This window comes from Sinohyriopsis cumingii, chromosome 7 (genome assembly GCF_028554795.1).
Source record: "Sinohyriopsis cumingii isolate HCF-2022 chromosome 7, ASM2855479v2, whole genome shotgun sequence".
NCBI classification, from domain to species: Eukaryota; Metazoa; Mollusca; class Bivalvia; order Unionida; family Unionidae; genus Sinohyriopsis; species Sinohyriopsis cumingii.
In genome coordinates, this window is record NC_142967.1 from 130,312,614 (window position 1) to 130,337,910 (window position 25,297).

The 25,297-nt window shown below is 36.2% G+C and overlaps 1 protein-coding gene across 1 annotated transcript in view; it reads right to left on the reverse strand.

The window, feature by feature from the left end:
* LOC149796133 (hydroxyproline dehydrogenase-like) overlaps positions 1 to 25,052 on the reverse strand; it is a 59,002-nt gene extending 33,950 nt beyond the window's left edge. The window contains exons 1-4 of the mRNA XM_089964199.1: positions 24,549 to 25,052; positions 9,926 to 10,116; positions 2,760 to 2,886; positions 2,388 to 2,474 (exon numbers count right to left, since the gene is read on the reverse strand). Coding sequence (XP_089820325.1) covers positions 2,388 to 2,474; positions 2,760 to 2,886; positions 9,926 to 10,116; positions 24,549 to 24,890 — 747 coding nt within the window. The 5' untranslated portion in view covers positions 24,891 to 25,052. The remainder of the gene's footprint in view (positions 1 to 2,387; positions 2,475 to 2,759; positions 2,887 to 9,925; positions 10,117 to 24,548) is intronic.
* Positions 25,053 to 25,297: the final 245 nt, after the last annotated feature.

Genomic DNA, 25,297 nt, shown 5'->3' on the forward strand with positions numbered 1-25,297 from the left:
CTGCAGGATTCTATATTTTATACTGAATGGGTTTTAACCTAAGGAGAACCTGAATTAATTAGGTACAGGCATTTGCATAGTCAAATTTTCTGGTTGGAATGGGCAAAGCCTTCCTTTATATGGTGTGTGTGTGTGTGTGTGTGTGATTTGGATTTTGAAGGTAGCTTTAACAACGTTTCAGTCATATCGCTACGATGTCTGCAGTGTGGCAGTTTATAGTGATGTCTAGCACTGGGGCATCATGTCGCAGACATGTAGCATGATGTTCCACCCAGTCACATTATTATAACACCAGGCCGACCAGTCCTAACACTGGCCTCTTAATCCTGAGCGCTATGTCAGGCAGCTGTTAGCACCATAAAATATAGGTGCACCAAGCCGTATCCGTTTGTGGTATATTTTGTCAAGGCTTTTACATTACTGCAGTATGACTAATAAAGTGGAGGGTTTCGTACAAATCCACTAAAAGGGACCATGAAGAGACCACAATAAAGCGAGCAATCATTGTTGAATTATTCAACATTTTCATATGTGCTAGTCCCGAATCGGAGCAGTCTCAACTTTTTCCGTCAAGGAATATCTGAAGTGTCAAAGTAGCACCAATTATGAATTTCGTTCGCGAAGGGATCATTTGACGAAATCCTGGTCAATGTGCACAAAAAACCAAAAGTTATTAAATATCCCCCCCCCCATTGTTTTTATCAAAGATTCAAAGCTACTTTCAGTATATTTATTCGCTTGGGAAAATGTACCTTTTATATAGCCATTATAAACACAGGAAATAGATTCAAGGCTGCTCATTACTTTGTTTTGTAAGATTGTTGTTTTTTTTTTTGTTTTTTTTCCTGGACCGCTCCAATGGATAGAGCATGCTCGTCGGATAAAGAAGGTAGCGGGTATTCCAAGGACTTATAAAAATGATACTTGCAGCTGCCTCGCTTGGCGCTCAGCATTTGGAGGTTAGAATTAAGGTTGGTCTGGTGTCAGGATAGTGTGACTGGGTGGGACATCATGCAACATGTCTGCAGCGTGATGCCCCATTGTTACACATCACTATAAACCGTCCCATTGAAGACATCGTAGAGATATGACTGAAAAATTGTTAAAGCTACATTAAAATTCCAAACCACACACACGCTCTTTTATCCCCTTCTATCTTGCTTTATGATTTCCCGGTATGGTGAAATAGTCAGCCTTATAATCTGATAATTTGGGGTTTCACACAATATTCCGAGGTTCCGAGTGGCGCGTTGCGTGTGAATAATATGGTATGAGGGCCGATATTCATTGGCTGGCTTGTCAGTCAGTTTGAAAATAAATTTGCAGACATCAAACACCAAAATGAAACAATTAATTATATATATATATATATATATATATATATATATATATATATATATATATATATATATATATATATATATATATATATATATATATATATATATAATGTAGTGAGAATATTATCAGAAAACGAGAATTAACTCACCCAGAACACTTATTTACAGCTAAAGGAAGTGTATGTGTGGGTGTGTGTGATTAGGATTTTTAACGTAGCTTTAAAAAAAAATTCAGTCATATCGCTACGATGTCTGCAGTGTGTCAGTTTATAGTGATGTCTAGCACTGGGGCATCATGCCGCAGACACGTAGCATGATGTCCCACCCAGTCACATTATCCTGAAACCAGGCCGACCAGTCCTAACACTAACCTCTTAGTGCTGAGCGCCAAGCGAGGCAACTGCTAGTACCATTTTTGTAAGTCTCTGGTATGACTCGGCCGGGGCTCGAACTCACGACCTTCCGCTTCCGGAGCGGTTAGTATATGTATAATATGGTTTCCAAACTTACTATTTTGTGCCAGAACGTTTCTCTTCTTCATCCACATTTCAGACAAAGAGGTCATGTGTGGCTGATATTCAATAAAGAATCTTCTTAAAAAAAGGTGGGGGGGGGGGTGACGTAAATATTAACTTATTCACTCAACGGAGTATCAGCTTATACCATGATCTGTTTCGGAAAGTGAGCGTACGGCAACACTCCTCTGTCGTCACAGATCCGACTCAATCCGAAAATTAGTCTCTAAGTCATGGAATGAACATAGGCAATCATCAGGTCAATGAGCAAAATGAAACCGGTAATCAGACCAATTTCTTAATTAAAAAAGTTCAATTGCAAGTTATTCTTTCTTTGAGGAGTGTGTCACAATCGCTTATTTTGTTAGGTGCTAAATATTAATTGCTGATGTTATACATATTTACTCGGTATCAAATTTATAAGAGAATTATTAATTCAAAATTATTATCATTCGTCTTTATATAGGAAACGTCGTTTTCATTCAAGACAGAGTCTGTATTTGGAAAATTGTCGACAACGTCAACAACGTACCTCTCTTCCCTCGGAAAATACTCTGGCTACATCTTTAACAGTCTCGTGCGTAGCAGATGGCTCCGGGAAGGCAACTGACAATCGTGCCTGGAATATAAAAACTAAAGCTCATATAGTTCAAGTCTCTTTCTCTCTCTCTCTCTCTCTCTCTCTCTCTAAAAACCATCAACAAACAAACAAACAAAAATAAAAAAGAAACAAGAAATTAAAACAAAAAATAAACAAAAACACACACATGCAACGCTCGCACTTTATACATTCACGTGTCTTGTAAAGAATTTTTTACCGTTCAACGAGAAAAACTGGTCTATATTCATTGGAATTTATTGCTGAAAGTATTGCGCCAAGCATCTGGTATAAGAAAATACTTACGCAAATATCAGCCGGAACTACAGCTGTTATCTTTAACTGCATCATGGGATAGTTGTTGTCCATGGTTGCACAGAATTTTATGCATCTTTGAATGACGTTAGCGTTTTCATCATACCAGTTGTCCGGTCTGAAAACAAAATTCGTTGCGTACGTAAACAAAGTTCGTTACAAACAAAGGCGCATTACTCTGAAAAAATGTGAATTCTCTGTTTGTAAAACACATTTCACCATCTTACCTCCACCCTGAAATTTGCGCCTCATGAATAGATCACTGAAGGTAAGGCATGTGTCAGAGCAAATGTTAGTTGGGTATCTGCATTATTGTAAAATCTCCTTTAGATACACTCAAGGATTTGATAAAAGCTTCAAGAGTATTGACAAAATCTACACCATGGGACAATCATTGACCCAATTTTTATGTCTAGCTTGTCTTGTAGGAGACACTAAATGTGTATGTACGTATGGAATGTAATGGTATCAGAGTGATTTTGAAGGTGTATGGATAAAAAGATGAGGTATATTTAAACATACAAAATAACCAACATACCTATGGTATAGTTTTAGGTCACTTTAATCGCACATTCTCTTGTCTTTCCGAAATTTTCGAAACAACAGTAAACATGGTGTTTGCGGATAAGCGGAAAAAGTCAAGACTATGCGATTGTTCGTTGCTCGTCAATCACTCTCAGTCACAAAAAGCGGACGTTAGTATGCGTTGAAGCATATACAGTTGAAGGGTTGATCTATATATATATATATATATATATATATATATATATATATATATATATATATATATATATATATATACATACATACATACATACATACATACATACATACATATATATATATATATATATATATATATATATATATATATATATATATATATATATATATATATATATATATGTGTGTGTGTGTGTGTGTGTGTGTGTGTGTATATAAAGTTTCTTAAAAATATATGGATCATACAACTTTCATTTTAGATTGTAAACACACACACACAAACATACACACACAAAATATACACATACATACACACACACACGCAAAAAAACCAAACACGCAAACAAACACAAACACACACACACACTTACATGAGGCACAAGCTCTTGCAAACACTTTCTAGTCCACTACGTGCGTGCAGAAAGACAGATGGGATAGTTTTAAGAGACGCAATGCACACTAGTTTATCGTTTGTCTCCATGGATATTATGGCGGTGGAAGACATGGATTTAGTTGAGTATTTTACAATAATATTTCGAATGATATATCCGGCCAACGCAGATAAATAAGTCTACCAATGCTAGGATTTGATCACCATGCTTCATTTGCTTGCACGAACCATCACCAAGAAAAAAACAATGCGTGCTTGTTAATTTTTGGGGAGGAATTTAGAAGAATATGGAGATGTTTGTATTACAACTTATTGTACTTAGCTTTCCTGATTGACGGAAAAATGATGAGTATGTTTCAACCTCAGCCAAAAGAAGAATCACCTTAATATATGATGATGTACATATAAAAAAACAGGCCTACCACTGATCTCTGACTCTAAAATTCAACTGAGTATATCGGTTAGTATGGAACAAAAGTGTAAAACGAAGTTTCCTTTTAATGGAAAGCTTATTTCCTTTATAGTGGATGTGCATATTATGACCAGTGACTGGTTGCTAATCGTAGTTATTTTGCGCTCCAGATATCATAGAATGGTTTAAATAATTGCTCGCAGTCAATCCGATAAAACCTATTTGTATTGCCTATACTTTAATCACTAGAAAGTAGTGTTTATAAAATCATTTCTGACTGTACAAGTATAAAAATATAATTGATTACCCAGTACACCATTTAAATGAATGCACCCAGTTTTAAAATACACCTCAAAGATTTTCAGATCTATTTCTATTTAATGACATTCATTATAAGTTTTGACCTGACGAATTTTGTTCCACCATCTCTCCCATTTGTCTCCAATTAATGAAAAAAGAAAGAGAAAAACATATAAAACTGTTTAATGACTCTCTCTGTGTGTGTTTGTGTTTGAAAAATGCTAATCCTCTTTCTTATTTTACTAAAAACGACCAAGTGCAAACCTTTCACGGCCCTATCTGTAAGACTTGTCATGTAAAAGATATCACAAGGGAAAACACTTTCAGCTGTCGAGACTAACTCTTATCATTAACCACCACACTCAGAGACGTTCTGACATGAAGTCTCGTGTCTAATGTTTCTATTTTTTATCAATATTACCAGTCATTTTACAATCATGGGTCTCATTATCATGGTATATCGATGGGAACTTACTCAGAAGAGCGTCAGACTCGTAATCCAATAGTTAGGGGCTTGGTAACTGCCCAGCTCAGTCCCGATCGGCTGCTCGTTACGTCATTGATGAAGAAACTTAGTTCCCATTTTCTTGGCATAATATAGCCATCTATGTGTTAAAATGTTGTTAAATCAACAGACAACAGCAAAAACAACAAAAATCATGGTCAGTCACGATGTTGCACTGCCAATGATCTTCCTCACAGTAACTAATATGGTTTGTCAATAAATGAACCACTACTGAAACTGGTCATTCACTGAGTTAGTGTGACAATGGTAATAACTCATAAGTCATTTTGGAGATGATAGGTCTCGAAGAATATTTTTGTATATTTCGTTCGTGTTGATATCTAATCAGAAACATTTTCTATTGTCAAACATCAACGCTACAATCGTGAAAAAATTAAATGTGTTATATTGCGGCCATAAACTGGACTGTATTGTGCAAAATTATTTTCTTCTCCAATGGTAGTTAATCATATCAATTCTAATTTACTTTCCATCAAACTGAGGAATCAAAATTACAGAACAGGAAGGACTTCAGTATGCGATTTCTTTTCTTTTTTTTTTCTTCTTACTTGGTTTAATCTGCTGAAATTAAGTTTTGATTGCTGGTAAAATTACATTCCAACGGAAAGAGCCATATAAAAATGACCATTCTCTTCGTCAATAAGATCTGTCACAAAAAAGAAAATGAGCTAGATATCTTTTACAACGTGCAAATATGATCATATATGTAATATGACAACTCCAAGACGTAGTTTATGAATCACCTTTTTCCGATTTGAAATGCACTTCCTTCCTATTACAGTTGTTATTTTACCGATGCTCGCAGAAGTGCTTTAATATGGGCTGTTAACCTAATTATTGTGGAAGTGTTGAAAATGCAAAAGAGCCACCACATTTGTATGGGGAAGTGTTATGATATGAATAGATATACCTCTAATAGTAACAGTACTGTAATGTAATTAATTTACCAGTCAGTTTCGAAGTGCTACACTAAGAAATAAGCCACTCAAACTAGTTTTTTTTGTGACCGTTATATTTTTTATCCATGGCAGCTGGTTATTGATAAGAACGTTTACTTGTATTTAACCCACTGGAAACATAATAATACCATGGAGAAATTTCATAAGCATTTTTATCACATAACTACAGTGTTATTATGTTCATAAATCCAGGATCAGATTAAAACTTTGGGGCCCCGTGGAACTTCAACTTTGCAGGACCCTGGACAAAGATATAGATTGACAAATACACCTTGAAAACATTCTCATTAAACTATCCTTTATATGTGTTTAATAAGTATAGCTATTTAAGCTAAGTATCAGACTGCTTAGACCTATATATGTATTGTTTAAACATATGTAATTTTTCCACCGGAACGGGGAGGGCCTCCATGACTATGGGGTCCCAGGACACGTGACCATTGCGACTACACCTTAATCCGCACAGCATAAAAGCATAGTGTATCATTTTCTTGTAAGTGCAACAGAGAAAGTTATTGGTGAAATATTTCATATCTTTTTAATTCATACACTTGGGAACATGTAATTTTATCCACGACTGGCATCCTCTTATTTTCAAAATTAAAAATATAAGATTTGTAATTAGATAGGGTAAAATAGATTACAAAAATTAACACATTAATTTATTGCAATGTAAAGATTATCCCAATTATACTCTTCTCTTAAATTGCTGATATTTGTTACGATCAGCGAATAAATGCATTTGAAAATCTGGATTAACTTACGAAAAGTTGTTGTTGTTGTTGTTGTAGGGTTTAACACCATTTTTCAGCACAAGATAGGCTATACACGGCGGCCAGTATAAATGGCGGAGGAAGAAACCGGGTAAACCCCAGAAAGAACCACTGACCTACAAGAAGTTACTGGCAAGCTTTCTCACGTACCCACATTGGCCGCGCCCGAGACTCGAACCCAAGCAGACAGAGGTGAGATGGCAGTGATCCGTAACGGTGGGCGCTTTAGACCATTCGGCCACTCGGGGCCCCACTTACGAAAAGAGGTGGCGGGAATGGGATGCTGAAGAGTGAATTTAATCTTCAAAGCTTTGTTACGGAAGCAAGTTTGGTAGAAAATGTTTCTTTTCCTGCGCAACTAATTGATATATCATGTTTTGCTACAAAAATGTGACCACACGATAAAATTATATCGCGTGTTAACGCAGGAGAAGAAAATATCAGATATGTATGTTTTTTTTTCTTCTCCGTATTATATAACAACTATTGACATCACAAATGACCATATTACGTCATGTCGTCAACTACAAGGCACCTGAATGTACTTGAGTTATTTTAATATATCTGCATGAGGCATTCATAAATAAATGTTCTCTTTCTTTGTTATGTGATAAATCTAATCTTTCTGTTGTGCACATTCCAAATAAATGTTATAAATCTAGTTGAATAATTTCAATATTTTGCTCGCCAAGGCTTGCAAAGAGAGAAATATTCGATCATGACAAAATTTCGTTAAGACGATTAATAATTAAAGGTTACTACATTTGTATGGGAAAATATGAACAAGTTTTTTCTGAGTAATACTACACGACCTTGGGAGTACAGTATTATTCATTAAAAGCGAGCTCATATTTTCCCGTACAAATCCAGTAATCTGTTTATTATACACTCATTTCGTTTTCCTACATAAGGCCTAATAAAAAAGATTACACTACCAGAAACAAAGTAAATGAATCTATGTTGTATTACAAAATAAATACACAACAGTAGATTCAACAATACACAGTAACAATATAAATGCACACACAGCACCGCCAAGAAACCTTTCAACTTCGACGCGAGCTCGAAATTAGTTTTTTAAAAATATCATTTAGGTCTACTTAAATTGAAATTTAGAGTAATATTTTGAATTCATGCGCATTGAATAAAACGTTTTCAGTTAGCCTGGAATAGATGGGTTTTGTTTTGCTGTTGATCCAATTCAGTTCTGCTTTTCTGCTTATTATGACCTGGGTTTGTTGGGTCAGTTCAGTGCAGTAAGGAGACTGTTATTTCAGTTGGAAATCTAGTCGAAATTACAATACAATTTGTATAGTGTGTATCAGCTTTTCTATGACGTAGGTCATGTCATTCGGATGTGCAGAACTAACTTAAAAAGTATATTTATTGCCATTGTTATTACCAGCTAGAGTAGACATGTTTATGCCCTGTCACTTGCATGCTTGCTGTTGGAGAGACCCAGCTATGACATGTGTCAAACAGTTTTTGTCTTCTATTGCTAGCATAACATTGTATCAAAACAGCTAAACTGGGAAAATTGCAAAGCAGCTGTTGTGTGACAATCCGAAATAATACTCTTTCGTCGTCTTGGCTTATTGGCTCTGTTGCAATTTTTCTCGAATTTAGTGTTTTGACTGATTTGTAAAATGGTAAGTATATGATAGCTATGTGATAGCCATGTGTCTTCAACATGCTTTTTATGCTATTTTTATAGACCCTAGCAAGTAATGGTCAGTCTGAACTATTCTGTTTGCGAAAAGTTACGAATATTTCTCCTAAATTACTTTTTAAATGATGAGAATGGTATTTTCAGTTACTTCGTCTCTCACTTTTGTTGTTGACATTGCGAATATCACGGACATTTGTTTGCTTCTTTCAAACTTTTGTTTCTGACGCAGTGAACCCGTCCACTTCGTTAGCTTTACCATCTCTAGTTTCAAATGGACGAAACAGCTTGTTAAATTCATCCAAAAACAAATTTAATCAACCAAATTCGTCCATGACATCAGAGAACATGTTTTGTTTACAAAGTAGTTTCTAATACACGATACTATTTTTAGACCCACGTGTCGTGCAATATAAAGTTGTTCAGTAGCTTAAAATACTGCACGATTCTGGCAATGAAAGGAGAACAAACGAGCATTTAATACGTAAGATAGAGCAATTTATTGCCCACTTAGCTCCCTTTCATCTGCACAATATATCCAGTAATGTGTTAAAAGAGCATTTTAAAAACAACACAAGCCCAGAAATTTGCAGGATCACATTGGTGGTGCGTAACTCGGTTATATGCTGAGAGGTGATTATAACCGCAGGTCACTAACACTCTTACGTGGAAGTTTTTAATATTGTTAATTGCAGATTACAGGGAAACAATTAAATCACAGGATATGCCATTATGGTAAATATGTAGTTTTAGGACCTCTGTTAACTTTATGCACTTACTTTCATCATTTGAATGAATATGGAAGAGTGACTCTCGATTTTTACTTTGGCCAAAGATCCTTTTTGTAACATACATTTGCAATTCTGTCATAGCACGAAAATAGAGTTAAACAAAACAAAACTTTTCTGTAGCTTGAATCATTGCTCATCCTATTATTATTATTATTATTATTATTATTACTATTATTATTTACTATGGATCGGAGGTACCTAAACTTCGGTCAAAGACAATCGTAAACGTAATAATACGAGATCTTACATAGTAAAACTGTTTTGTGGTTTGACGCGTGCGATTTGGTCAAGTCAGCTATATTCAAATTCTGGAATCGTACGTGCTACTTGAGTGCACGTATATTTTTGATAAGTATTAACTCGTTTTTTGTAGGTATTTGGTATGTGATTTATGTTCTATGTGACTGATTATTTAAGCAGAAAGATCATGTACCGACGTTTGCTTAAGTATTCCAGGTCAGACTAGTTTCTATGTGCTCCGGCAAACGTTTACAAACAGCCAAAAAGTGTATGATCCTTGTATTAGGGGAGTCACATAAATAATATTAAATTGCGATATGTTTTTCGGTTCTTTTATACAGTGTGATAATTACATATTGCACCAAATGGTTCTTACGTCTGATTCCCGGTTGCGTCCTCTTCCATTGGTACGGCCAAAAGCGGTCCGATTCCGACTTCAGTCAGTTTCTGTGCAGTGAGTAAAAATTCGGACTCTGTTTGTCCACCGACAAATTGACCATAGAATGTCTTGCGCATTAGATCCTCAAAGATCCTCTTTCCCAGCATCTTTTGTCCGTAAGTCATCAGCTGAATTTATAATGCATAAACGTAGATTAAGTTTATTTTGGCAGAAACATCTGTTTATCGTTTCACCATACGTAATATAGATAAAAATTTCGGACATGGATGATATGTGGCATGTTGAAAGCATTGAAATAAAAATTCAATCTGCTCTTTTAATGTCCTTGATCGCTGCGTCTATCATTACATCTAGTAGTATTCAAACAAACAAACAATAAAAATAAAAGCGGTGAATGGTCACCAGGCGCTAAAAGAATTAGCACAGAATCAGTGCAGAAGGAAATTGTTCGTTCATGGTTTTATAGCCTCATAATCAGTCAAAAGTATAATGTATACAAACTTAAATATTCATTCCAAACCTTTCTCAAAACTTCAATGCAAACTTTATACACACACGAGTACTTCGAAAACTAAGGGTTTTTCTTCCTCATCGACTGAATACTCTTATTTTGTGACCTTTACATTCATCCCACAGCCATAGTTTATCGGTAACACGTCCGCGTGCCGTGCAAAAGGGTAGCTGTTTTGATCATATTACCTCAGTTATATTCTATTTATGAGCGTACTTTTATTTCATTGCCTTAATCTTGTCATGCAACTCATCTTTTGACGTAACTTCATTGCTGTTTCCTCATGAATTTTTTTATTAATTAGGAAGTTGAATGCCGACTTTTAATCATTGCCTTATGCATGTGTTATATGTGTGGGCACTGTTGTTTGCCAGACATATAATAAGAATATGTTAGAGACATGTGAAAAGCGAGAGTAGAAAAATTACAGCCGTTCCATCTGAATATACAAATAATAACTACCAGGTCCATCACCTGACACAGAAAGGACCATCTTGTGAGCACTCGAGGATCCACGTATTTCATTTGATTTCAACCAGATATGCGTTGGAGCTTTATCACAGCAAGTACTCGTAGGAGTTTGGATGATACGTAGGTCTATCCTTTTTTCTGTATAGACTTCCCACTGGGCTGTGAATACTCTAGCCTTCGTAATTTGTTTTTTTTTTATTTTAGTCATGTTTCGTGGCGTTTTGTCTCAATAACAACTCGAATGAGGTTAATAATGAACAAATTTGGTTTGTTTTTCTACGAGTTACTGCCCTTGATCGACATCAAATGATATCGCGATTGCTGGTGACAATACAGTATTCAAACTTTTCATTTGATTTCAATTAAATTTACCATAAGGGTTCATTTTAACAAGAGTTCGGACGTGTTCGATGATTACCAGATTTTGAACGTATTTTACATAGTTATTGGTCTTACTCCGCTTAGAATTAGCATAATTTGGGTTGCTAACATTCTAGTATTCATGCCTTTTTTATTCCAGCGAAATTGATGGTGAACCTAAAAGAAGCAAAGTCCTGGAAAAGTTTGAAAGTGATCGGAGTTAGATTTAATTTGCCGAGTTATGGTAATTAAACAACCTAGAATAGACTTCCAAGTGGAATCTGGACTCTAGCATTCACATTCGTAATTTTAACCCAACTGGCCGTGTATCGTATTAAAATTTCAATGTACACCCCCGGCATCTCGTACGAACTTACCGTTTTTAAAGACGAAAAGCATCAAGGATATAAAAAAGTACACAACTTGCTCATTTCGGGGGTGCAGGTTAAAACTATAGATACAGTTTAGTTTACCGGGGTGTACGGAGATCAAGACGGTCATAATATCTCCTGCAGCCCAGTAAAAAAAAAACTAAGTAATGATTTTATTACCTCATACACCAAACTCTTTTGGCCAAAATTTCATCGTTAGTTTGTCTGCCGATGTCCTATTTACCGTCATTGTTAAAAATATAGACGATCGCTAAGAAGCTACATCGCTTGGGGTTAAAATAATCTTGTCGAGCACCTGACGAAAGTTCAGTTTAATTAAAATTTATCCTGTTTGGAGGGTTTAGTTGCGTAGACAGTAAACAATGCAGTAACTAGTTTCTATGTATAATCAGTGAATATATTTGGATCATAAATTAGCTACTTGCATTTTAATTTATAAAGCAGAGGTTGTCCGCAGTTTTATTTTACCCATCTATATATTACCATTCTTACTATTATTTACACTCGGACTGCAAGCCACATGTTATGAATATGAACTTGCTGGGATTTTTACAACCAGCTTGGATAATGTTTAACAGATGTGCGAGTATTTACAGGTCTCTAATTTTAGGCTCAGATACTCGCAAAATACGAGTTAATAGTGGGATTTTAATCATATTGCATTGCAGCCCTGTGCTAGTTCTAAATGATATACTTCAAATCGTTACCAGCATTTATTTAAGGATGTCACTTCAGCTAAATACGTATATTAATTGCAATGACCTTAACTGGTAATTATAAGGAATATTTCCATTGGTCAGAACGTAATCATGTGATCAGACCGAGCTGCTTTTTCTGTATAAACTTTATACGGCGAACTACCTTATACCAACTTCTATATAAACAGAGACACGTGCAAAGTAACAAACGTAAACACTGAAAAAGAAGGCATACGCACTGCATGCCTTCCAAGGGAAAGAAAAATGTTAGCGGGTTATACTTAAGAAGAAAAAAAAAATCATCTTTTTTTTTTCTCAAAGCATTTCTTTCTCGGACTAAATTTGATAGTAATCTGGATAAAAATGTTGGACGTACGCTAGGATAAGGTCTTTTGTGTCGTACGTAACTCGAGTGTCCCAGATGGCAGAATTCTGAAAGTTTTGCACTAAACTTGCCACATCAGATAAATTTCATACATGGCGACACTTAACACATTGACCCAGCAGTATCTGACGTGCATTTTTTTAGTGGACGATATTTCACAAGCTGAATTATCAAGCGGTCCGAATAAGCCAAATATGCATCAGTCACTTGCCGTTTGGACAGAAGGATGACCACAAACCAAAACGATTTAAATCTCTTAAAGAGGAAAATCTCTTATGTATATCCCTTTCTCAGGGTTGGCAAACTCATAATCTACAAAAAAAAAAAAAAAAAAAAAAAATAAACATTGGGGCTATAGCACTTTCACCTTTCACTGGGGCTCGTTACAAAGGAATTACAACTATATGTAAATGGAGAGAGTTGTCTTCTTCTTTGTCTTTTTTTGGAGGACTGGGGTCCAAATATTAACATGGTAACATTTTGAAAGTAATACGATGTAAGGAGCCGACCCTGATAGTTATGATGGGGTTGGTGTGAGATATATGCCGCCCCTCATCCATCATAACTGTCAGGGTACCGATAGTCGTGATTTCATTGATGAGGAGATTCTGGCGTTGGCCTAACCTGTCAATGAACAAGAAAATAGGTTTAAAAAAAATTAAAACTGGTTACTCACTAGTCTGAACGAAAATGAATCGGTCAAATCACGTTGAAGCCATCCATGAAAGCATAAACTCCTGGTGTAATTTTTATGTACAACTAAACAACACATCTTTGGCTTCGAATTTTGAACTTATACTCAGAATACATGTACCCATTTAGATAAAATATTAAGAACATGATGTCGAATGTTCAAAACCTTAGCTCGGCTGCAGTAGTAGTACGGTAATACAAGTTTCGGATATTTGTTGCTGATCTTGATCAAAGCCTTCATCCATTCCCAGCTCTCGGCTTTGTTCTCACATCACACACAAATGCATGTGAGCCCGCGTGCGAACACGCCAAACGAAGCTAAAAAACAAAAAAGATGCCAATGCGAGAAGAAAGTCATGAAAGGTAGAAGACTTTAACCTAGACCAGTAACCAACAACAAGTGTATTATAAAACTATTTTGTGGTTGCCACTCGATTATCAAACCATATGAAAGATGATTATGGTTTCAAAGTCCTGAACCATTCGAGGGGAGCCCCATAAGCGAATTTCACAGTACAATGGAAAACAGTTACTCCATTTTTACTGCCAATAAATCAGATTCGTTAATGCTTCAGTTCCATATCTGTGCCTGGAGTCGCCGGTGGTTTTCTATTTCTTCCATCATAGTATCGAATGCGGTCATGCTAATGTTTCATCCTTAACAGCCACTGAATACAGCTGGGAACTTGTTTTGCAACTGTTTGATCCGCCTCGAGAATTTCCAAAAGACACGTATTCGCGAATGCAGCCGCAACGAAAGTTTTGAAACAGCGCCGTCAGTGCCGCCGCATAATATTGATATAGCTCCAAGAACAATTCCGAGTGGCATTGCTATGATAATCGCTGTGGTTGCGATGCCCGCCACCTCAGGCCAACGGTGGTTGCCAAGGCGATTCCGTAAACACGAGTTAGTATTTCACGAGTAGTGTTGTTGTCTTGATGATTTCATCTCCCAGCTATTGTTTCGCTTCAATTATTTTTTCGCGTGTGTATGTTTGAGCGTCTATCCGATTTCTTCCACTAATAATGTGATTCCAATGTATAATTGCTCGAAAGGCTGGCTTCTTCAGGTGCAATACGTACACGCATTTCTAAACAATTATTCTTTCTTCTGGTATAATTGTCAAACTGCTTGGGAAATATTTTATTTTCTGGTTATTTTGCGTTCTTAAGGCCTGGCCTTTCGCACATATAAAAACAGGTTGATTACGTCATTGAATAGTTTCTGAAACGATCATTCTCATCCTTATCCAGCCTTACACGTGCGTACTTCCTGAATAACAGTCGCAAATTCTTATTTTGGTTTTCAATGGTAGTGCAACATAATCATCAGGGAGTGCAAACCGGGTCGGTTTGTCGGTGAACGCCACTCCATCGTGGTAAATGAGCGTTTTCGCGTGCTAATGCAATGATTGAAAGTTAATATTTCAGTGTAAACGAGGGTTTGCTAATACCGTTTTCACGCATATTTGCATTAAAAAGAGAAACAAAATCACACTCGATGTTGTATCACTGACCTGCCAGTCCATCTCTCCGTAGGCAAATTCAGCAACCTCATCACCACAGTCGAATTCATCACGTATACTTAAGGATAAAACTTAATCTTAAGTACAAATGCCAAAGGTGGTTAAATACCAGTTTGGATAAATGTGGAGTCCGTCGAACTGAATATTATCTCCAGGAAATAAAGGTATTGCTGCTACATATGAGATTAAAAATGTTTGAACATTATAACCTCAGATCTCACTCGTTAAATATAGTCTATCATGATGACAATTATTTATTATTATCCCCATTGCACCTCACTCGCTATGAATAACTCTTACGATTACGATGGATAAACATGATCTGCACTTGAGCACCTTTTAGATGTGAGATTTAGGTTGATCTAAACCACGCCGAAAAAAAATGATTGTAACTTGACCATTTATTAAGTCATGTTTGCTCCCTCTCTGGCTAAGTAACAAGGATCCCTCAATTGTTAATATTCCCATCGAATACGCTAAAATGAAGGCAACCCTGCAATCCTTTTATCATGTATTATTTTACCGCAGCCTCGACTATATGTCATTCTTGAGAAACGCATAGTACATACCCAAGTATCTGATTCCCCCGATTTCGTTGATTTCAGCCAGCATTCTCGGGATAACGCCTCGCAGATTCAAAACATAATGTCGATTGTCTACGTTAGATGTTTTAAATTTTGATCTTGCAAAATCACAAACTTGCCCGGGTCCACGTCAAGAACCCAGCTATTAAACTTAGTAAAATCTGTTTTGGTAGCAAACCTGGTCAGATCCACCTCAGTCGGGTACATGTCAAGACACATTTCGTATGCTGTTAAACATGCAGTCTACATGACAATGTAAAATCAACAAGCGCTTGCGGTGTTTGTGAACACTTAAATGCATGCAACACTTCAACGGTGAAATGTCTACATATGGGATCATCCAAACGAGTTTGCAACAGCAGCGTTGAATAAACGCAGCCGCCTTTGCTTTTGCAACCACGTGATTCGCAGTAGCAAACAACATTGGAAATAGTCGCGAGGAATGTAAATATTCCACCGATTTTACATATTTGTGATACTTCTGACTTGGATAATTTTTTTGTCATCAAGATGGTCTTCAGTTTGGCCGCATTAAGCTAAGTTTTTTGGTCAAGCACACGGGAGTACGTTTAGTTAACTTTGCCGGATAAATCCGCAACGTGACCATGCAGTCCTTGTGCATTGTGTTCTTTGATTTCTGGTAAGTTTTTAACTGTAATATTCTCACACGGTATCTACCACAGTCGATATATAATATTCTCAAAGACAATATTACCAGCAGGATATTTTATGTACATTATAGTAGCTATAGTAACGATCAATAATACGATTTCTGCAGTATTATTTTAATCGCCCAGAAATGGAATCTCCATATAGGTTTATAATCTCAGAGACATGTGTAGTAAAATGATAACAGTGGCTTTCTTTTGGTTAGTGATCTAGGTTAAAGTCTTCTACCCAATATGACTATCATCTGGCACAGACGCCTCAGACTAACTTTGTTTTGCGGGTTCGCGCACGGCCTTGAATGCACTCGCTTGTTTATGTGCAGAGAAAATCAGCTGACCGACTTGGAATACTTATCTCAACAAGATCTGAAATGGCTCTGATGAGCAGCAAAATCTGACCATATTATACAAAGTAATGGCTGTTGAATCATTTAAAATATAAACTAGCATTCACATTAAAAACATAAATCTTAAAATAAATCTTATTAGCTATGATGCCTTATATTAGCAAGATCTTAGATTATGTTCATTTCAAGGACGATTGTGACAATAGTTTACTAAGTCAAGGCCAATGATTGGCACACATCTTCGCCTATTTCTGATTGTTTAAGCCTTTCAGTTGCAGGCAGCTAGGTAAAATGGCGATGCTAGTGTCAATGTTTTGTTTTGTTTAGTTACAATGTTATATTTATGTTCGATTTTTTAAAACATGTTTTGTCATCGTCCAAAAGCAGTAGATGAGGAAGGTTGATACTGAGTCCAGGTTATTGCAATGATGCCGCCGTTAGAGTGCGAGAGTTCTTCATGGCTTAAAATCAACTGCCGACGTTAGCTGTGATATTTAGCACTCAGTCTAAAAATGTTTGCAGAAAGTCATAGACATGTTGAGTTTCACGACAAAATCTATTGATCCATAGCTTGTCTCTGTTTGGAGAGGGAATTTCGTTTGCTTTTTAGATACCAATATTGGGATAAATTTGGATATCGAATTCAGTGCATCATTATTATTATTATTATTATTCCGGATTAATAATAAAAATAAGAAACACCAACAAGTAAAATATGTGAGGGCTAGATCGACCTTATAAACAATGTTATTATATGCTCATTTTTCTCCGTGAACTTTACATTGTCAGAATCGTGCAATTTATTTCCACATTGCACTGCTTCATATTGCACGACACGTGCGTCTAAAAACAGTATTTTGTATTAGTAACTACTTTGTAATCAAACCATATACACACATGTAGTTGACAATTTCGGTATTAAATTTGTTTGTGGATGAACTAAAGAAGCTGTTTCGCCTATTGGAAATTAGAGATGATAATGTTAACAATGTGGACGAGTTTACTTAATAACAAGGGAAACTTTCAAACAAGCAAACGAATGAACGTGATATTCGCAATGTACAGAACAAACGTGAGAGACGCAGTATTGAAAACAACATTCTGATCATGGTACCAGTGCTCTCTGGGATATATAAAAATAGCACAGAAAAGCCTATTATGGCCAAAGCTATCGCATATCTATCAGAGACGCACCTTTTTATAAGTAAAAGTACTAAATTCGAGAAAAAAAAATGCAACTGTAGGTTTTGGTAGAAAAATAAGGGCCTCAGAGTCGATAAGCCAAGACGACGAAGACTATTTATTTCCGCTGGCTGAAAGGATTGTCACACATCAACTGCCCCGAAAGTTTGCACGATAACTTACTGATACAAGTCATATTACAGTAGAGGTCATTACATAGCTGGTTTCCCTACAAAGAGCAAGTGACAAGGCTTAAACATGTCTTCTTTAGCTGGTAATAGGAATGGCGAAAAATCCTTATAATTTTGGGTCTTGAATTTCCTCAAAATGTACTTTCTTAGTTCTGCAAATCCGAATTACATGAGCTATGTCATGGGTTCTAAAGCTTGACTACACACATCGAAATTGTACTGTAATTTCGACTACGTTTACAATCACAGTCTTCTTATTGCACTCAAAATGAAATGAACGTGACATTCCGTAGCGTGTGTGTGTGTTTGTGTGTGTGTGTGTGATTTGGATTTTAACATAGCTTTAACAATTGTTTCGTCATATCTGCAGCGTGGCAATTTTCAGTGATGTCTAGCACTGGGGCGTCATACCGCAGACATGTAGCATCATGTCCCACCCAGTCACATTATCCTCACACCAGGCCAACCAGTCCTAACACTAACCTTTTATGGTGAGCGCCAAGAGAGGCAGCTGCTCGTGCCATTTTTACAAGTCTTTGGTATGACTCAGCCGGAATTTGAACCCGGAACCTTTCGCATCCTAGGCGGACACTCTAACCACTAGGCCACCGGTCACGTTATGATTCCAAACAATCAACGACAGAACAGAAACACACATGTAGCTGATTCAAGGTTGATCCCTCCCTGTTCAAATCACATGTTCGGAACTGATACAGCTAATACAATCCTTCACAATAAAAAAATTGAGTAGAATCGACAAAAAGCATCCACCCATTCCAGACCAACTGGGAAAGTTGTTGCATTGTGCATTCATTCACAATTTGACTCTAAATTTCAATTTTAAGTAGATCAAAACGACAATTAATTTTTAAACTAATGTCGAGCGTGCGACGAAGTTCAAAGGTCGCTGGGCTGTGATATGTACGCATTTATAATGTTATTGCGTATTGATGAATCTACGATCGTGTATTTATATTGTAATACAGCATAAATACAATTACTTTGTTTCTTGTAGTGTATTTTTTATAATTAAGCCTTAGGTAGAAAAAAAAAATGAGTAATAAAAAAAGGTTACTGGATTTGTACAGGAAAATATTAACCCATTTTTTTAGGGGTAATACTCTACTCCCAAGATCGTGCAGTATTACTCCGAAAAATTCGTTCAATGGACATACGAAAATACGAATTATTATGAACTTATTAATGGATGTTAAGTATAATTTTAGGATTCATACATTTGGATTAAATATTAAAAATACCTGAATCCAGTATCTTTTAAGTAGATGTTTTATTTATGAAATAAGTGGCTCTTGAAAAATCGCTTAAAGTATGGACGCCATCATTGAAGTGTGTATATACAAGATGACAACGATGGATCTATAAAGACATATATGTCAAATCTATGTTTGTTCATGGTTTTCGATACTTATTGACGGATTTGTCCAACATATCGTGTGTCACACTTTTTAAAGGTTGTCAGATCAGTAACATCAGATTTTACACGGTTAGCATCATAGCCCATCTTAAAAGTTTTATTTTGTGCTACTGCTACTGAAATAAGTATTTTCAATAATAAAAGTTCAAATATGACACACACACACACACACACACACACACTTTAGAGACACCTACGCCCCAAAATGATCCTCTATTTTTAGACACACTGAACGTCCATTTAGTTGTAGGGTGAAATGTATTTAAACAGTCTTTGAAATAATAAAGGTCACCTAGGGAGTGACTCCGGATCATACATATGTCATCTAGAAATTTTAGCTACACAACTGGTTCCAAAAGACATTTATTCTAGAAGTCATTTTCTAATTTTCACCCATAGGACTCCATTTTCAAATTGAAATTCTTCTGAAGAAATGTTTATTTCTTTGTAATTTCGTAATTGAGTTCATTGGATGTCTTGAACTATTGAAGGATGTGGACTAGTGAATCTTTGGCTAATGTTATATTTTGAAGTTATATTTTCCTTTTGTCTTCTATTTTTGTATTTGTGATTGTGATGTGCTGTACCTAGGTTGAAACAATCAGAGCATCCAGGTCTTACGATGCATCTTTGACGAAGTAACTATCTACATCATTAAAAATATCGGAAATAAGGCAAACAGGTATTTATAAAACAGATTTAGTCAAGAAAACACAAGTTTTGAAAGATTGTACACAAAATCAACATCAACATTGCCAAGTGGATACAAACAGAGTAAACAATCTCCTTGGATAAAAAAGCAAATCACAAAAGCGGTTTCTGATTGCTTTGATCGAAATGAGGACTCCTTGGATAAAGAAGCAAATCACAAAAGCGGTTTCTGATTGCTTGGATCGAAATGAGGACTCCTTGGATGAAGAAGCAAATCACAAAAGCAGTTTCTGATTGCTTGGATCGAAACGAGGACTCCTTGGATAAAGAAGCAAATCACAAAGGCAGTTTCTGATTGCTTGGATCGAAATCAGGACTCCTTGGATAAAGAAGCAAATCACAAAAGCGGTTTCTGATTGCTTGGATCGAAATGAGGACTCCTTGGATAAAAAAGCAAATAAAAAAGCGGTTTCTGATTGTTTGGATTGAAATGAGGACTCCTTGAATAAAGAAGCAAATCACAAAATCGGTTTCTGATTGCTTGGATCGAAATGAGGACTCCTTGGATAAAGAAGCAAATCAAAAAGCGTTTTCTGATTGATTGGATCGAAATGAGGACGTAATAGTAATATCATGGATCATATCCCTGATGGAAACTAAGATCCCATGACATTACTTTTAATACTTAAAGCTAAAGTTTAGTCTTGTTAAGTTCGTTTTCCTTCTTTTAATATCTGCTATAGATAGTATACTTTAGACTAATTCAGGCTGATTATTTAAGCACATGGGGGCAGCCATTAGGTTTCCTGTGTGGTTAGATAACGTACGATTTCTACAAGTACAATAGCCAAAGAGATTTTAGCCACAGTACATAAAAGTAACAGAGGTATTCCAACATTCTCTTCATTGCGCATGTTGCAGATGCAAACATCACCATTCACTCTCTCATAAGTACGTAATATCTGTAGAAGCCCCCCCCCCCACTTAAATAGTGTAGTAACACCTTTAGACACATTGTCTTGAAAGTCATTGAAAGAGGTTTTTCAACGCATTTCATCACCAATGGACCTTTTGGCGAAATATGTGTATAGTCTAACATCATCTTCTACCCTAACCATCAACTCAGCATAAAAGAATATTTGAAAAATAGGAAATATTTAAACGCAGTGTAACACTCCAGTCGTAGGCCCAGAATGATTTTTGTTAGGATTTCAAAATGGAAGTGGAGAGTAGAGGTCAGACATTTTGCAGAACTCGAGAATATCCAGTGTCAATTAATTGTGTTGTTGACCAACCAACCTTAGACCAGATGAAAGTGATGAAATTATGAATAATTGAATAATATTTAAGGATTTGTTTAATATTTGCTATGTTTAAACACCTTTGCTTAAATGTATGCTAATTCCTGTAGTGTTAAGGATGGTAGTGATATATGATGTAAGATAAATTATGAAACATAATACTGTACTTGAAACGGCTGTTAAGAATTAATAACATAGTTTCTTGCCTTTGGATATTCACTTTTAAACACATAGTTTGTTAACAGAAACATGGATACATACATATTGAAAGCAAGGAACACGGACAGACACATCGATACATACACAGCGTTAGTAAGGAGCAGGGACAGACACATCGATACATACACAGTGTTAGTAAGGAGCAGGGACAGACACATGGAAACATACACAATGTTAGTAAGGAGCAGGGACAGACACATCGATACATACACAGTGTTAGTAAGGAGCAGGGACAGACACATGGATACATACAGTGTTAGTAAGGAGCAGGGACAGACACATCAATACATACACAGTGTTAGTGAGGAGCAGGGACAGAGACATCGATACATACACAGTGTTAGTAAGGAGCAGGGACAGAGACATCGATACATACACAGTGTTAGTAAGGAGCAGGGACAGACACATCGATACATACACAGTGTTAGTAAGGAGCAGGGACAGACACATCGATACATACACAGTGTTAGTAAGGAGCAGGGACAGACACATCGATACATACACAGTGTTAGTAAGGAGCAGGGACAGACACATGGATACATAGAGAATAATAGCAAGGAACACGGACAGAAAATATATACTTTTGTTGATGGAGAGAGATATTACCAATCAAATAACAACAGAAGCTAAAATGACAAACTGGAAATAAATAAATAAAAAAAAAACCGGAAAGACAAAGGTAAAAATGTTTGCCACCCCTTTAGATGATACCAGTATACATAAGTGTGCAAGCTCCCCTATTTGTCCTGTTTATTTAATCCTGGAATTGAGATTTAATTAAATAATGATGCATTGCAATTAGACTTGATCACTGGGAAATTTAGAATTCATCACTTTGCAATAGAAAGTCAAAACAGCTCAATAATCTTGGCTTAGCAAGGCATGCCGAAAATATATTGTAAAATATTTTATGACCTTCAGCATAATAAGAATACTATAAAATTATTGTAATTGCCAATTAATTCACAACGTTATCGATAAACATAATGTAGTTGAGAAATACACTTTGTTGGACAATTACCTATGTATTTGACATATAAATGTAAATTTTCAGATGTAGAAAAGAAGAAGTAATGCTATTTATATGCATCTGCGTGTGCAATTTGGATTTTTAACGTAGCTTTGAAAAATTTCAGTCATGTCCATACAATGACTACAGTGTGGCAGTTTATAGTGATGTCTAGCACTGGGGCATCATGCCGCAGGCATGTATCATAATGTCCCACCCAATCACATTATCATGACCCTAGGCCGACCAGTCCTAGCACTAGCCTCTTACTGCTGAGCCCCTATCGAGGCATCTGTTAGTACCATTTTATAAGCTTTGTTATGACTCGGCCGGGGTTCGAATCCGCGACCTCCCGTATCCGAGGAGGACGCTCTAACACCAGGCCATCGGAGCGGTGTCATTTATATGCATTAGTAATTTCTTGTCTATTTTCTGTCAACATTATGTAAATTTTAGTGAAAATATAAAAAACTTCATTCCGAAATGTCTTGCGATGTCGTTTTTATTTTAGTAGATTTGTCAATGGCGGTCATCTCTTTTCAACAATTTATAAATGTTGTCAACATTTATCAGAATCTAAATAAGACTGTACTCTTGTGAACCATTTCTGTTCTCATCATTTTAGCTTCTCTAGGGCAATATACTTTGCAATACACTGTAGAGGCTGCAGAATGTGAAGGATTTATGACTTATCATTCTGTGCTAAGTAATGTACATCGTTTTTACGCTTGGGTAAAGTTTGTTTTAGTAATCAGAAGAACCCGTGAGTCGTCCTATTCTCTGTTTGTGAGACATTGTAATCATTGTGTATCCAAAAGATGTTTTTATTGGTTCAGCACATTATTGGATAAATCATGCACAAGTAATGGGTACTGAGTTTCATTATCATGTACACACCAAGCAAGGAACTAAATGAAAATCATACTACTAACAAAGAATTTGATCGCGCAACGATGGAGTCTGCTGTCGGACTCGAATGTTCTCTAACTCATAACAGTTAACGGTTATATACCAATAAATAACCAATCAAAATTGGTAGAGCACACATTATACAGCAGAAGTTTTTCAGTATGGAATATATGTAATAATAAGCTACTAAGTTTATACTTTCTACTGAATTCCCCAAATCATAAGTTTATAATTGCATTTGACAAAGTTTCTCAAATAAATATGGTTTGAAATTACTGCTGCTTCAACACACACACACACACACACACACACACACACGCGCGCGCGCGCGCGCGATTGGAGGAAAATTAATCTAATGAGATCTTATTTAACTTGAACTTGCTTTAGACTGAAAAATGTTATTAGTCCAAACTTCTATCGCAGTAAGTCCCAACACGAGCATGGGCATATGTGAGGTTTGCAGGTTTTAAGCCTCATTAATTCCTTTTTCTATATTGTGAAAATAATTAATACAAAGACAAACCATCGAGCCCATTGATATTATTTAATTTCTTCGATGTATGTGCAGCTACACTCTGTGTGTGTGTGTGTGTGTGTGTGTGTGTGTGTGTGTGTTATCAGTTATTAGTGTCGCCTTCTCAATCGTAATACATCGCGTATGGATACATTTTTCTAAAAATACACTAAAATATATATATATATCAGGGTGATCATCGCGATTTCGACAATGTTTTCATAGAGGAATCTGTCAAGTATTGGACGTAATTTCTCCAGGAAAGAATTTCATGTTTATACTGGAATAAAGTCAAATGAAATTCCGATCTAATTAGATGATAAAAGTAAGATATTTTTTCATGGAGACAGCTTAGTTCGATTACATTATCACACAGGTCACAACAATGAATACTACAATGAATATTACACCCACACACCGACATACACACATACGTTCATACATACATACATACATACATACATATATACATACATACATACGTACGGGGGTGCGTGCATGCATGCGCCTGTCCGTCCCTCCATTCCACCCTCGCTTCCTCCCTACAACTCACCTTCATACTGTTGTTTACGAGGCTGGAGTAGGAGCACAATGTGAACACTAAATATGATCTGAAAATCTCTCCCGTCGACCGGAAACCGAAAGCATTCCGAAAATCATAATTTGTAAAGTCTATTTGTCGTATTGTCGGCTCTTTGTTGTTGGATGTCTCAAGTTTTGAAATAACCGTCGTTTCTTTCAATTTGGCAGGGTTATGAATACCCGCAGAATTAGCTTTGTATAAACTCATCTCTGTATTATGCCATCCTGAAGCTGGTTTAAATGACTCCAAAAGCGACATTCCATGTTTCCAGCAGCCGCTGCTTTTGCTCAACATCCTTCTGTGGTTCAACATGTTGTTTTCTTTGTTGCAAAAATGTGGAATAAATTCACTTAAAAATGAAATTATTGTAGTCGGAACTTATAAAATGACTTCTTGAAATTGATGTTGAAATAGTTTTAGTTCTGTAATGAAATCTGCCACTGAGGTGAGTTGTTGCGGAAGTGTGACTGCGCATAGATACCTGAGCTGATGTTGTGCTTTGCTTACTAATTTCGTGACCTGTTTTACAGGGACACCCATTGTCTTTACCACAGCTAATACAAGGTTTCACTAACTAGTCTCGATGTTTGCAATCTCATGCAAAATACGAGATAACTGCGAGAGATGTGAGCTGGGATTTCAAGTCCTTTAATCCTTACAGCAAATCATTACTAACAGTCCATGAAGTAGATCTCTTCAGTAAAATATTCATACCAAAT